The sequence below is a fragment of the Myotis davidii genome, unplaced genomic scaffold (genome assembly GCF_000327345.1).
Source record: "Myotis davidii unplaced genomic scaffold, ASM32734v1 scaffold149, whole genome shotgun sequence".
NCBI classification, from domain to species: domain Eukaryota; kingdom Metazoa; phylum Chordata; class Mammalia; order Chiroptera; family Vespertilionidae; genus Myotis; species Myotis davidii.
The window spans coordinates 874,797-889,604 of record NW_006352194.1 but is presented as its reverse complement, the minus strand read 5'-3'; the positions used below and the strand labels follow the sequence as shown (position 1 = coordinate 889,604).

General features: G+C 54.7%; 2 protein-coding genes across 2 annotated transcripts in view; both read left to right on the top strand.

The window, feature by feature from the left end:
• Positions 1-7,684, top strand: part of TMEM222 (transmembrane protein 222) — a 10,402-nt gene extending 2,718 nt beyond the window's left edge. Inside the window, exons 2-6 of the mRNA XM_006777637.2 lie at positions 2,569-2,653; positions 3,867-3,898; positions 5,326-5,422; positions 5,505-5,635; positions 6,693-7,684. Of these exons, the coding sequence (XP_006777700.2) occupies positions 2,594-2,653; positions 3,867-3,898; positions 5,326-5,422; positions 5,505-5,635; positions 6,693-6,780 (408 nt within the window). The 5' untranslated portion in view covers positions 2,569-2,593 and the 3' untranslated portion in view covers positions 6,781-7,684. The remainder of the gene's footprint in view (positions 1-2,568; positions 2,654-3,866; positions 3,899-5,325; positions 5,423-5,504; positions 5,636-6,692) is intronic.
• A 2,456-nt stretch (positions 7,685-10,140) lies between these two features.
• Positions 10,141-14,808, top strand: part of SYTL1 (synaptotagmin like 1) — an 8,535-nt gene continuing 3,867 nt past the window's right edge. Inside the window, exons 1-6 of the mRNA XM_015557187.1 lie at positions 10,141-10,251; positions 12,352-12,580; positions 13,512-13,660; positions 13,843-13,915; positions 14,007-14,052; positions 14,494-14,618. Of these exons, the coding sequence (XP_015412673.1) occupies positions 12,390-12,580; positions 13,512-13,660; positions 13,843-13,915; positions 14,007-14,052; positions 14,494-14,618 (584 nt within the window). The 5' untranslated portion in view covers positions 10,141-10,251; positions 12,352-12,389. The remainder of the gene's footprint in view (positions 10,252-12,351; positions 12,581-13,511; positions 13,661-13,842; positions 13,916-14,006; positions 14,053-14,493; positions 14,619-14,808) is intronic.

Sequence of the window (14,808 nt, the reverse complement as noted above, 5' to 3'; positions counted from 1 at the left end):
GTTCGATTCCGGTCAAGGGCATGTACCTTGGTTGTGGGCACATCCCCAGTAGGAGGTGTGCAGGAGGCAGCCAATCAATGTTTCTCATCGATGTTTCTAACTCTCTATCCTTCTCCCTTCCCCTCTGTAAAAAATCAATAAAATATATTAAAAAAATAAATTAAAAAAAAATAAAACAGAGTAATGGGATCTAGGGTGCCTGGGGGGGTGTGGCTACTGTAGAAGGCATGGTCAGGGAAGACCTCCGAAGTTACAGTCAAGCTGAGACCTAAACAATAAGAAACAGCCAGCACTCTAACGCTCCGGGGGAAGAGTGTTCTGGGCAGAGACTAATGCAAAATAAGCGTTGAAGTGAGGATTTGGTGCCCTGGAACTGGAGGCAGGCAGTGTAGCTAGAGAGAGGCATGAGGTGACTTCAAGGGGTAAGTAGGGCGAAACTATTGAAAGGAGTTTAAAGTGTTGTAGGAGCTATTAATGGGTGTTAAGCAAAGGAATGATGGAATCTGAATTATGTTCTCAAAAATACACTCTGGCCCCATCCTCTCAGGTGCTCAGGCTGCAGACCTGGGAGACCTGTATCCCATGGAAAATGATAAAACTGTCCAGTCTTTCTTTTAAAGATCTTTTAGCCCAGCCAGTGTGGCTCAGTGGTTGAGTGTCAACCCAGGAACCGAGAGGTCACTGGTTTAATTCCCAGTTAGGGCACTTGCACAGGTTGTGAACTCAGTCCCCAGTAGGGGATGTTCAGGAAGCAGCCGATTGATGATGTTTCTCATTGATGTTTCTATCTCTCTCCCTCCCCCTTCCTTTCTCTCTAAAAATCAATAAAAAGATGTTTTTTTAAATAATTAATTAAAAAACAAAGATATTTTAATCCATTGGCTTCTCACCACCATCATCTTTTGCCAGTATTTCAGAATAACCTCTGAATTCACCACTGTCCTTCCCTCCACTCTTGTCCCCCTGCCATTCTCCAGACACATGCAACACTTTGCAGCTTCAGAGTTTTGCTTTCTGCCTGTTGGCACCCTGTTCTTTCACAGGTAAAGTTAAAAGTCACCTCATCTGTGAAGTCTTTACTGACTCTGCCCCAGCCCCACATCATCACTTCCTTGAGCTGCAACTCCCCAGGTTTTGCCCCACCTCCCTAGCAGGGTGCAGCCTTGAGACCAGCACCTGGCCAGTGGCTCTGCCGCCCTTAAAATGGATCAGTCTCTCCAGCCCTTCGAGCCATGCTTTTCAGACTGCAGACTAATCTGGGATTCCTAGGTGGTTTGCATATTGGGGTCCATGTGAGATTTGGGTTTTTTAAATGCCCATGACTTTTAAGAATTTGAATTTTCAGTTCCTGGAATTCACCATGCTGTCGTCCTAATCTCTACCCTTGCACATACTGTTTCTTCATCATTTCCTCAGAGAAGCCTTCCCTGAACCACACACACACACGCACACACAGATTGGTTTAAATGCCTCCTCCACCTTTAAAAAAAATAACTTTTTATTGAGCTATAACATATACCATAAAATGTTTAAATCTTAAGTATATGTGGGACTCAGTGAGTTTTTACATACATATACTTATGTATGTAAGTATACTTATGTCACCCAGGTCAAGGTAGAGAACATTTGCATACCCAAAGGGCTTCCTTATGCCAGTCAGTTTTACCACAGAGATCACCCCTCTTTTGCCTTCCAGCACTACAGATTACTTCTGCCTTTTCTTGCATTTCATATAAACAGAATAGTATGTATGTTTCTTTTTTTCACTCTGCCTTTTATCTGTGAGAATTTGTTGTGTGTAGCAGAAATTTATTGTTTTCCATTGTTACCTACTATTTCATTAAATGGCTGTACCCCAGGTTACTTACTCATTGAGATACTAGAGGCCCAGTGCACGAAATTCGTGCATTTGTAGGGTTCCTAGGCCTGGCTACAGATCAGGGTCAATCGGGGCCTTCTGGCTGCCAGCTGGGGCCTTCCTTCGTTCCGCGCCGCCCCCTGGTGGTCAGCGCACATTATAGCGAGCAGTCGAACTCCCAGTTGGTCGAACTCCTGAGGGGACAATTTGCATGTTAGGCTTTTATTATATAGGATAGCTGATAAATAATAAAGTGCATGTATTTTAAGTGTGAAGTTCAATGAGTTTTGAAAAATGTTGTTTCTGGCTATTTTACATAAAGGTGCTATGAACTTTCTTGTTTAGGGCATTTGTTTCCATTGGGTGTATACTCTGAAGTGGAATTGTTGAGGCATAGAGTATATTGCAAGTTTTTGAAAAGTGTTTATACTCCCACCAGCAGTGCATGAGCGTTCGGTTGCTCCTCATCCTCACCCACTCAACGTTATTGTCCTTTTAGTTCTAGCCATTCTGTGGGGTGGTCTCCCTTTACTGTTCACTGGCACTTGCCCCTCTTCTGTGCTTCCCCAGCCCCTCCAGCCACCCTTTGGCACCCATCACACCCAGCTGCAGTCGCATGTTCTCACACTGGAGGGAGTGTCCCTGCCGTCTGTCTAACCGGCTGCAAGATCCCCGAAGCTCAGCTCCTTCCCCGTGCTTTCTTCTCGCAGGTGGTTTTTCCCCATCATTGGCCACATGGGCATCTGCACGTCCACAGGAGTCATTCGGGACTTTGCTGGCCCCTACTTTGTCTCGGTGAGTCCCCATTCTTCCCCCCTCTGGAGGGTTCCAAGGCTTAAGTGGAAGGTTGGCCTGTCTTGCCTGCAGGCAGCTCCCTATGTCCCTGAGACCCAAGAGAATGCAGCTAGCACGCAGCCCGGGCCCTGGCCCTCTGCTCCTCACCAGTGTTTGACGCCTTTACTTACCCCTTCTCTTGCCTCCAGGACAGGCCAGGAGGGCAGTGTGGCCAGAAGGATTCTTAAGTAACTGACCCAGCCCTTTGCCCACCCCTTGGGTACTGAGACATGGGTAGGGGTTAGAGGCAAGAGTGGAGTCAGACCATCCAGGAACCACATCTCCGGACCTTCAGAAGGTGGGAGTCACAAGCTGGGGACACAGGGGAGTCTGACATGGTTCCCTGGGTGTGGCCATGGAGAAGAGGGGGTGGGCCTCCTACAGTGAATCAGCTATGTTCTCAGGTCTTTTGGGGGGAATGTGCCCTAAATGGGTGTAGTGGGCTTGTTCTGGCTATTTCGAGGTTGCAGCTTCATCAGAAGCTGAAGTAAAGGGGGTATATGGTGGCAGCAGCCTGTTTGTATTAATAGTTGTCATGATCATCTTACACAGAAAGGTCTCTCATAGCCATTGCTTTCACTGTCATATACTTTTATGATCATTTATTTTTGACCAGCTGTCAGAGATTCTGAACCCTGAATCTGTCCCTACACATCTTATGTGGCAGGTCTAGGACCTGGCTAAAATGCCTCCCTCATGGAAGGCCTCTCAAGCCCCCTCCCCCCTTCCCTATCCTGCTCTGAATGCAATCGGACTGGCAGATACAGAGACGGGCTCTCTGGGCACTGCTGTTGGGTCGGGAGGTCAGGGTGTCCTCATTCATACCAGGAAGGAACTGCCTCCCAGTCATCAAAGATCAGAAATTGACCAGAGAACTTGAAGAAAATGAGGCCCAGAGAGAGTGAGAGAATTCACTAGGAGCCACCCCAAGGGCCAGTTGTGGCTGGCACCCCGAGTCTTCGGTCTCGGTGTACAGGGCTGTGCCATGCTGCCTTCTTTCCACCAACATGCTGCTGCTGGCACTTCACAAACCGACCCGGCCCCAGAGCAGGGCCCGGGCCCCACTGCTGCCCACCGACAGACCTCCTCAGTCACCGCACTTCCACCGCCAACCCCGGCCTCTCCCAGGCTGGATGTGGGCTCCCCACTGACCTCTGCTCTTGTCCCTCAACAGGAAGACAACATGGCCTTTGGGAAGCCTGTCAAGTAAGTGATGAGCACCCATGTACTGGCCCTAGGGCCAGGCTCCTCCTGGCTGGGTCCTTTATCCACAGGCCAGCTAGACCTTGCCTCAGCTCTTCAAAGTCGTGTTTTCAGCTCCATTGGAAGGGTGAGGAAAGGGAAGAGACTTGGTCAAGATCACACAGGAAGTGGCAGAGTTGGGACTCACACCCAGGTCTGTCTCACTCCAAAACCTAGACTCTTTCTCCCGTCCCTCAAGGAGTGAACGCACCATTTAAGCTGTAGGAGGCATTGTTTGGAACTCCCCTGGAAAGTTCTGGTCGGAGAGAATAAAAGCAGTTCAAGGCCTCTGGGAGCTACTGCTGGCTTGCTTTAATTTTCCTCTCTCGGAGGCCCACCTCAGATGTGGTTCTGGTGACAATGCCTCTGTCACCTGTATGCTCGGAACAGCATCAGGTGCTCTGTTGCCAGAGGCTGCGCCCAGGAGGGCTGGGCCCAAGGAGTAGTGGGTGTCGCACCCAGCAGAGGCAGCCCAGCGGCTTCCTCAGGCAGGTGAACGTGTGGGCCCAGGCCATGATGGTTTCTCACTGGTCCCCTGTTTCTGGGCCAGCAATTTTCAACCTTTTTCATATCCTGGCACACATAAACTAGTTACTAAAATTCTGTGGCACACCCCAAAAAAGTTTTTGCTGATCTGACAAAAAGAAGAAAAAAAAGTATACTTGTGATTCATTGACACCAGACGGCTATTATTGTGTTAGCTGTTGTCATTTTTTTAATCTGACAGTCTAAGGGAAAAGAGATCAGTGCACTGACTAAATAGTCAGGTATTGCAATGCTTTAAAAATTCTTGGAGCACACCCGTTGAAAATCGCAGCTCTAGGCTTCGGCACCAAGCCATTCCACTCACAGCAGCCAGAGGGCGCTCTGACCTCCCAGCACTCCCTCCCGGGTCTCACCCAGCTTGAGGTTTATGAGCTTTAGCTTCCCCGGCTGCTCTCCCACTCACCCTGACCTCCTTTTCCGGGGATGGGGGAATGCTTCCTGATGGATAAACTCCTCAGGGTGATAGTCAAGTCCTCTACGACATGGCTCTACCTGTATCTCCAGCCTCACCTCCGCATCCCGTCACCCTGTTCCTCCCTTGATCTTGGCTACATGCTACGCAGTTTTCTGCCTCTTCCTCTGTTCAGGCTGTTCCCTCTGCCTAGGGTACCCACTCCCTATTCTGTGCCTGGCTAACTCCTCTTCGGGCTGGACTTGGTGTCACCCAGCTGAGTTAGCTCATGTCCTCCCCAGGATCCACCTGGCATTGGGCGTATCACACTGTCACACGGCCCTGGACCTGGCTCTCCCCTACAATTCCAATACCCAGCTCCGCCCTGCACAGAGCGGGCACCAGGGAACGTTGGTGGAGCTGAGCCAGCGCCCAGAACCCTCTCTCCCCTCAGGTACTGGAAGTTGGACCCTGCTCGGGTATACGCCAGCGGGCCCAATGCGTGGGACACAGCTGTGCACGACGCCTCTGAGGAGTACAAGCACCGCATGGTAGGTGAGCCGCTCCTGGGGGTGGGAGCCAGGGTGGGAGCTTCCCCCACAGCCCGGCATGACCCCCTCTTCCTGCATCCAGCACAATCTCTGCTGTGACAACTGCCACTCACACGTGGCGTTGGCCCTGAACCTGATGCGCTACAACAATAGCACCAACTGGAACATGGTGACAGTCTGCTTCTTCTGCCTGCTCTATGGGAAGTATGTCAGGTGAGCTACCCACCTCCCAGCACCCCTTGGAGATGTTGAAGGTTCTACAAGAACTAGCTCAGTTCCTGGTGGACAAGGAGGTGGCTGTGCTAAAGGTCAGCTGCACCGGGTCCCAAGCCCAGCTCTGTCACTTGCTCACTGTGAGATCTCGGGTGACTGCCTTGGCTCTCAGCTGCAGCTGTTCTTGGTAAAATGGGGGTAATGATTCTGGCTCCTTGGTGAGACTGTGGGTGCACAGGAGAGCGGGTGACGGCCCCACAGGGTCCCTTCCCAGCTTCCAGCGTCTGAGGCAGGGTTCTGAGCAGGTGGGCCCCAGTGGTGGCTCAGGAGGACCTTGGAGGTCACAGCTTCATGACGTGTGAGGTCAAAGGTGTTAGTCTCAATTCACAGATGAAGGCAGCTCGGAGAGGGTGAGTGACCTGCCCACTTGGAGCCAGCACGCCCCCGGCAGCCACGCCACCTCTCTAGGCTTTTCTCAGCTGTGCTCACCATTGAGAGCTTCTGAGATGGAGGCTCTCGGGAGTCTTTACAGTCCAGAGGCTTTCAGACGGCCCCTGAGAAGCCTGTAACTGGCCACGCACACACTGAGGCAGAGCCGGGCTGTACCCAGAGCCCTGACTCCAGCCACAACACTGTTCACTCCTGCTGACTCCTCCCCTCTCGGGGGCCCCATTAGGAAAGCTGTGTGCAGCCGGTGCTCCTGGCTTTCATGCCCAGACAAGGGCCTGGTCCTCTGACTGGAGACCTCTCCCCAGAGACGGGGGTGGTTGTGGATGGAACCAGTAAGTTCTAGAGAAGGTGGGCACTTCTGTCACCCACCCAGGGAGGTGTCCCGTCTCCACCAGGAGCCTGGAGCATCTCCTGCCAAGGACCGTAGGTGGCAGTCCTCCATAGCGGGTGCCAGGCCCAGCCGGTCCCTTGGTGGACCAAATTATGGGGTGAGGGCATGGTTCCAAGAGCTTCCTTGGGGACAGCGACCCCTCCTGGGTTGGGATGGATGGGGCTTGGGGTGGCTCACCCACCCGGCCCTTCCACCAATACTCCCCTCCCCTCTCAGCGTCGGGGCCTTCGTGAAGACCTGGCTACCCTTCGTCCTTCTCCTGGGCATCATCTTAACTGCCAGCCTGGTCTTTAACCTTCGGTGATGGCTGCCTCGTGGCCCCGGACCTGCCACTCCTTTTGGTTCCAGATCTTTTCCTCTCCCCAAAAGGCAGGGTGGGCCTGCTGCTGGTTTTGAGCCAAGAGTCTGGGCTAGGTGGGCTGGAATAGGCTGAGGATGAGCAGTGCGTATTGTGTCTCACTGGTCACTCAGAAGTTCTCTGTGCCCTCCTCCCCAGGCTGGTGACCCCTGTGCTTGAGGCACCCTCTCTGCCCATCTGTTGGAAAGGCTTTAACTTCTCCCTGTAGCTGCTCCTGTGCTGCCTCAGCTCAGTGCCTCGTGGGGAGGGGAGGGCATTTGGAGCCACCAAACGGGTCAGAGCTGGATTTGGAGCCTGTTCTGCCAGGGCTCGGTCCTGGGGTGGGCGAGAAACACTAGGAAGTCTCCATAAGCTAAGCCACCTGGGCCTCTCCGCTGGCCTCTGGAATGGTCCAGCAGAGCTGGATGGCCCCCTTTGGCCAGAAGCTGCACTAGGGGTAGTTTGTGCCCCATCTCCTGGGGTCCTCCAGACCATGCAGCCCCTTCTACCCACTCTCCCAGGGCCCAGCTCCCACTTGAGCCCACATCCCTCAGCTAATTGGGGCCTGGGCCCCCCCAGTCAGGCTGGAGAGATGAGTGACACTGATGTGTCCAGAGTGACACCCTGAAGACCAGAGCAGTGGAAACAAAGCCTGGCCCCAGCCCCAGGTGTGGGCCTCACTCTGGGGATGGCACCCCTTGGGTCCCAGATGTGCCAGAGCAGCCAGCGCCATCACGGAGCTGAGAGGAGCTGTTTCCTCCTCACCAGGGCTCCCTCTTCTCGCTGTGGGAAGGGCCTGTGCTGCCCCTCCCCCCTCCCCACGGATTCCTATGGGGGGCTCCCTGGACAGGATAATAAAGAATTTTAACTCGAGAAAGTGCCTTGTCCTTGTTTTCTCCCTTCACTTCTTCAACTCGTATCTCCTTGGTGTCCTTGGGTACCTCTGCCCCTGGCAAGGGGTCTGGTTAAGTCTTCACCCAGTGCCTGGCTTACAGGGTCGGAGCATCCCCCAGGTATCCTGCCCTGGGCCCAGGCTCTGGGAGTCCCTCACCCACCATCCCAAAGCTTTCTCTTCAAGGCAAATGAACATTGAAATCCTTCCCATACTCCCTGTGGAGAGGAACTTGGCAATAGGACTGGGGTTGGGGCTGAGCAGACCACAGCCCACGGGTCTACAGTTTGGGATAAGCTGAGAGAACCCCAGCCCCTGGCTCCTGCCATGTTCATCAGTCACATGGCCAAGTTCCTTGTGCTGACCCCAGTGATCCAGTCGCTGTCCTGCTCCACTGCCTCCACTTGTGGCCTCTGGGCCCTGCATTCTCCACTCCACACGCCCTGCCCTCCAACCTCCTCCCACCTCAGTCCTGTGCTTCCCGTGTTAAAATCATGGCCTTTCTTCCCAAGCCCAGTTTAAAGGTCCCGTCCTTGGAGGAGTGTCCTAACCTTGCCCTATGCCGTGTGTCACTTAGTTGAACTAGTGAAGGATTTGGTCTCTGGTTCTTGAGCCCTTTGTGTTCATCCTGAGAATGGCTTTGAGGACGGCTCTAGCTGTTGGCCCTCAGAGCCCTGGATCAGCTATCCCAGCTCACCCCAGACCCACAGTGCTGTGGTTTCCAAGCCTGAAGTTCCTTCCCACTTCAGAAAAATTCCGTTTTCAAACATCTTTCTTGCATAGTGGGGTCCATCTGAGAATTGATTGGTGGGGGGAGGGGGGGAGGGGGACTTCCGGTACAGAGAAAAATCAGAGCAAAATAGGGAAACGTTTGAAGGCCTGCTTCTGCCCGGCAGGATTTTCAGTTAGCCTTGCAGAGGAAGGACATGAACAGGTGCTGTGAAAATCACTCAGCAGCTACTGAGGACAGCTACTGTGTGACAGCCTTGTCACGGAGCCAATGAGGTCAGTGTACCAGCCCCATTTTACCAATGAACAAACAAGCAGAGAAGTAAACTGAGGCAGGACAAGTAGCACCATGTTCAAATCCAGCAGCTTGGCTCTGCAGCCCCCACTCGGGACCACCCTGTGAGATGGCATCGCTGGGGCACAAGGAGGGAAGTGGGGAGGGGCTGTTTCTCCGAAGGATTGGGGCACTAAGCAACTGGCCACAGCGCACATACACTGAGCCCATGCCCCACAAGCGGTGACCGCGGTTGGGGAAGCACTCCGCAGTGGGGGTAGGGGACACAGATGGCCAGGGTGTGAAGGGACAGGGAGTAGTCAGCAGTAAAGCTCTGAGGACAGTGGTACCTGCATATGGTTATTTATGAAGGGATCTCACTGAATTGTAGTGAAAACCATAAATGAAGGGATTACCCCCATTTAACAGATCAGTAAAAGGAGGCTCAGAAAAGAAAACTGACTTGGAAAAAGTGGGGAAGGATGGACCTTGGGCTGGGGTAGATGAGTGACCCACAGGTGCTCAGAGTGGTGATAACATTACTGGAGACAGTTCTGATGAGGGAGGAAAGGAGTGGGGTGTCATTTAGTCCTCTCTGGCCCCACCTCCTCTCTTTGGGGTCTGGTCCTTGAATCCATACCAAGAAGGGACAATCCATACCAAGCAGCATGACAGGCAGAGTGGAATGAAGCAGACTTGTGGGGTCTCAAAGCTTTTGTGTGGCCTTGGTCCATGGTCTTAAAGTAAATGTAATCTAGGGCCCAAAGCCATTCGCAGGGTAGGGCAGAATCTGGGAGCAGAATGGGATGCCCAAAGGGATTCCCCAGGGACAGGGTGTGGGAGCCTCGCTGCCGCTGCCGTGGCCAGCACTTCCCAGGAGGCATATGTGGACACAGAGGGGCAGTGGTTGTGAGAAGGGACTATGTTGGAGAGGGATCACCTGGTACCCACTATATGCCAGCTTGTGCCAGGCACTTTCATTTCCCTTATAATAGTCCCTTCGCACTCTGCTGCCCAGTTTGCACTGGAGGAAATTGCAGCTCATCTTGAGAGACCTGCTCAAAGTCACATGGTGGCAGAGCAGGAGCTACTCAGGGCTGTCTGACTGCAGTGGGCAATCCTTCCATTACCCTGGTTCTTATAAAGGCTTCTAACTTTGCTTTCAAAGCAAGTTCCCATCAGCTCCTCAGCGGTAGGGTGGGCAGCTACTCATTCTACAGATGGGGCAGCTAAGGCCCAAGGGTGACAGGAGTGACCGTAGGTTGGCAGTGGAGCTGGGGCCAAGTCCCAGGCTTCTCCTGCCCAGCAAATCGGCTCTGGGTTTTCTGAAAGCAGAGACTAGGGCGCACGCACCCCCGGGGAACCAGAATCCAGGCCCGGTTTTGCATCAGGCCCTCCTGAGAAGGTGTTTCCTCCTCCTAGTGGGGCTGCCGGTTGAGTCAGCCTTAGTCCCTCACTGCTCTTCTCCTGGTCCCTGAAACTCGGCTGCCAGGGGAGCGGGGGCCACCTACGAAGGTGTCCCCTCCATACTGGATCCCTACAGGTAACCTGCTTCAGGACGGGGGTCCCCTGCCAGTGTCCCAAAGGGTAGGCACTGCCACCTGGCATCCTGAGCACCCTCTGGGCCCTTGGGGGTGGGGGGTGCAGGAGTGTGTCTGAGACTGGAACAGCCAGACAGATGGAGAAACCCTTGTATTGACCAATGGGTCTGTCCCATAGTGTTGAAACAGAGCAGGAAGGACCTGTTAATTCTGCCTCTGGAAGGAGAGGGGACAGCAGGAAGGCCTGTGCTGCTGGGGATTCTGAGCTCAGGTGCCCACTGCCCAGCCCCAGGCAGACCTACAAGACAAGAGCAGGGTCAGTTTTACGGAATGTCCTCTCACCTCCACACACATGTGTGCGCACATGTGTGTACGCGCACACATACACACACCTGGTGGTCCTGAGGGTTCCAGAGTACACACTGCAACACACAGCTCAGTTACACATACAGCACAGTAGGAAATACACAGTGCACACACCATGCAACACTATCACCCAGGGAGTCACTGAGCACATCACACAGACAACAGCCACCAGTCAGCATCACACCGTGACATGACACACAGGCAGTGATATGATATTCACACCAGCAAAACATACAGTCTTCTCGATCCTCAGTACCCAGACATGCCTGCTGGCCAACTGTCAAAACAGCACAACTCACAGAGACATCACCATGGGCTCACCCAGCAGCCACAGAAGAGCCCCAAACCAGGCGTTTGCAACACCCAGTACCTTGAACACAGTAGATGTGCAGGAGCTAGTGTTAACGCGGAGCGTGCAGGCATTCACACAGGCCATACAAATGCCTGACGGAGACATGCAGGAACCCCAGGCTCCCAGGTGAGGGGGGAGCAGCCGGGGAGAGGGCTCCTTGGGCTTGGACACTGACTCAGCCGGGAGGGCACAGGGCGCGGGCAGCAGGCACAAGCCAGGACCTGCCTTCCCGTGCAGCCCAGCCTGGTGCCCTGGCATGGCGGGGACAGGAGGGATGTGAGAGACCACCAGTGGGCTCAGACCATGGCTCTGCTCTGCTCGTGGCCCAGTCATGGGCCCCTTGCCACGTCCACACGCCCCTCAGAGCTGAGCAAATGTTTTGCTTCCGGAGTCACCATTCTACCTGAGCAGCTGGAGCTGCTTTGCCAGCACTTGGCCTCCACCACCGGGACCCTAGCCAAGTCCTGGGTCCGGGAGGGTGTGGGACCCACGTGGCCAGAGCCAGGGGCTCAGGGGGTCTGGCAGCATGTACGCCTGTGCATCAGAGCCCCGTAAGAGCAGAAATTAAGCACTGAAGCCCAGCCCTGCGCGTGTGGGAGGGGGTGGGTGCGGCCTCTGCCTCGGTGCGGGGGGAGGAAGTTGGGGGTGTAGACTGGGGAGGAGGTTGCCTCAGACAGGAAGACCAAATGGGCCAGGGCAGGGTGGAGGTGAAGGGTGGAGGGAGGGGACCCACATTAGGAGGTTCCAGGACAGGGGGTGAGCAGATATGTGTGTGCCTGTATGTGTTTTGTGTGTGTTCATGCCCCAGGTGTGTGCAAATGTTTCATTAATCAAACATTTACCAACCATCTGTTGTGTGCAAAGTACTGACTTTGGGGGTGAAGGCCTGTCCCTACCTTCAAGGAGCTCACAGTCCAGCTGGGGGAGCACTGTGTGTGCAAAAGTCTGTGTGGTCTGTGGATATCTAGGGACAAGTCTTTGTCCCAGGACTTATTCTTGTACAGGTGAACCTGCCCTGTGGGTCCTGCCTCCCTTTGTGGGCATGGGCCTGTGTGCAGGCTTAAAGCTGTGTTAGATCATCTCTTGGTTTGGGCATGACCACATAGGGCCCTTCATGGAGTAACAGGTGTGTGCGTGCCTGTCGTTGTACAGGCATCAGTGTGTATGTGTGACTGATGTATTTACATGTGTCAATGTGTACGCATGTGTCCCGGTATAGTGTACACATGTGTCCAAGGGTGCATCTCATGCCACCTTGACTTCAGCCTTCCTGGGTGGTATCCTGCCCACCACCTAGAGTACATTTGGGCAGGAAGAGGCAGTCAACTCCAGGATGTGCCCTATATTTGAGCAGGACCTGACCTGACCCCCAGTCTGTCCCCAGGGAGCCATGTGTGCCCAGTGGGGGCACTGCCCCAGCTGATGCCTCAAAGGGGCCACCCATCTCAAGAGGGGCTCTGGGCCCCACCTTACCTCCTCATGGCGCATGAGCCAGAGCCCGAGGCCGATGGGCTGTTGGACCTCAGCTTCCTGACAGAGGAGGAGCAGGAGGCCATTGCCGAGGTCCTGAAGCGAGATGCCCACCTGCGCCAGCTGGAGGAGGGGCGCGTCAGGTGAGGCAGGGCGAGAGGCGGGGGCCTCAGGCACCGGGGGGCCCACCCTGCCCCCACCAACCTGCAGCCTGTCAGATATCTGAGTAGTTCTTGTTTTTGCCGTTTGGTTCCTTGTACCCCTGGCCAGCTCTGCTTATCACCTCTCCCAGCCTCCCTGCCTCCAGCCTTGCCCACTCCGGCCAACCCTCCATACTGCGGCTGGAGCTCCTCGGATCCGTCCTTCATATGCCTTGCTGAACCCTCTCCTGGCCCCTCAGCATCATGTGTCAGGGGCAAGCTCCTAAGCCTGGTCCACAGGCCTTCCTGATGGGTCCCTGCTAGCCTCCCCCATCTCATCTTCCACCAGTAGCCACCACCCCTGACACACAGTGTCCACTAGAGCCATTCAGGTGCTCCACTGTCCCTGACACACCCACCTTTCCTTCCTTCTTCCTGGAAGAGCCCAGAGGCAGAGGAGCACAGGACTTACAAGTACTGCTTGGGGACAGATAACTTCCTAGTGATGTAACCTTGGGCTGTTCACCCGACTTCTCATCTGTAAAGTGGGGCTAAAGAGTCCTACCTTATAAAATTAGGAGGGATTAGGCATAGTAGTCACTTTAATGAATACGTTCTTCTTCTCTACCTGAAGAAATCCAGTTAGTCCTTTTAGAGGCAATTCAAATGCTGCCTCCTCTGGGAAGTCCTCCTGAATTCCCACAGACAAAACTGGCACTTCTTATATCCATCCTGGCACCCACCTCACTATAATATACTTGTCTATTCTGGACTCAGTCTCCCCACCAGCCTGAGCTCCTCCATAGCAGGGATCAAGTCTGATTTGCTATTGTGTCTCTGGCCCCAGGTACAGGGCCTGGCATATGGTGGGTAGCAGGAATCTTGGCTGGGTGAATGGTAACAGCCATGCCCCCCGCCCCTCCCAATCCTCCAGCAAGCTCCGGGCCTCACTGGCAGACCCTGGGCAGCTGAAAATCCTGACGGGGGACTGGTTCCAGGAAGCACGCGCCCGCCGGCACCACCATGCCCACCTTGGCTCTGACCTTGTCCGAGCCTCTATCCGCAGGAAGAAGAGCTCCAAGGGTGAGAGATCCTCAGGGCAGGGCAGGCCTGGTGCAGGCCGGGGCACCCAGTGTATGTGGACAGGTAGAGGGCCCCTGGGTCCCATCCCAGCTGCCCCTGGTACTGTGTGCCTTGGTCGGGTACCACTCCTCAGTGCTACCCCTCAGTGGAGGGGGTTCACAGAGCTTCTCACCTGCATGCAGGAGAACAAGCTCTGGGTAGCAGTAGGGAAACCGAGGCTGCCGGGAAAGAGACTGAAGAGGAGTTGGAGCCCAGGTGAGTGGCAGTGGTGCCGGGGCGGGGGGAGGGGGGGTGCCTACCAGTCATTGGGGTCCCATCCCTGACAACCGCTTCTCCCTACTCCTAGACTCCTCATAGACAAGGCCCCCGAGGAGAGGCTTAGTGAGGCAGAGGTGAGTGATGAGTAGCTGAGTGAACTAATAAAGGAACGTACGGAGAGTAGAGGTGGCATGTGCTGGGAAAGACACCCAGCCTGAGAATCAGGTCTGTGTCTGTCATCCTGTTCTGTCAAATGGGAGTGTGGACCTCTAAGAAAATCTCGGAACCTGGCTATTACTGTGGAGTAGGGACTGAGCAGTCGAGGTCCAGGACTCAGATGCTACTGCCCCCCACTAATGGGAGCTGGGAGCCAGGCAGGGCAGGCGCTGAAGTGTGACGGGGTGTGAAGTACAGGTCCAACGGGTCCTGCAGCTGGTTGCCAGCCCTGCCCTGGTGGCTGAGCTAAATCTAAAGCGGGGGGCAGCCAGCTGGAGCCCCTGACCTATGACCCCATCATAACCTTTAACCCTTCATCACTAGCTCCCACTGTGACCTCTGCCCCTTGCTTCTTTCAGGGACGTGATTTCCCCTCACCATCTGTCCCCCCAGAAGCATCAGATCATGAGGAGGAGCCTCAGGCCCAGGAAGGTGAGTGGGCGGAGGTGTGCAGGGGAGCACAGGCAGGTCGTGAGGATCAGAGGCAACTCTGAGGGGCTCCAACCATCTGTGTTGACCTTCCTCCTTCTCCTCCTCCGGACTTGGGGGTGGGGTGGGGGTGGCAGGTGGTCTCTCTGGACAACCCCAGGGCAGCACTAGGGCCCCGATCCTCAGGTCTTGGGGCTGCAAACCAGTCTCTCCAGAGTGTGCAGGGCGGGCTCAGAGGGGCTGGG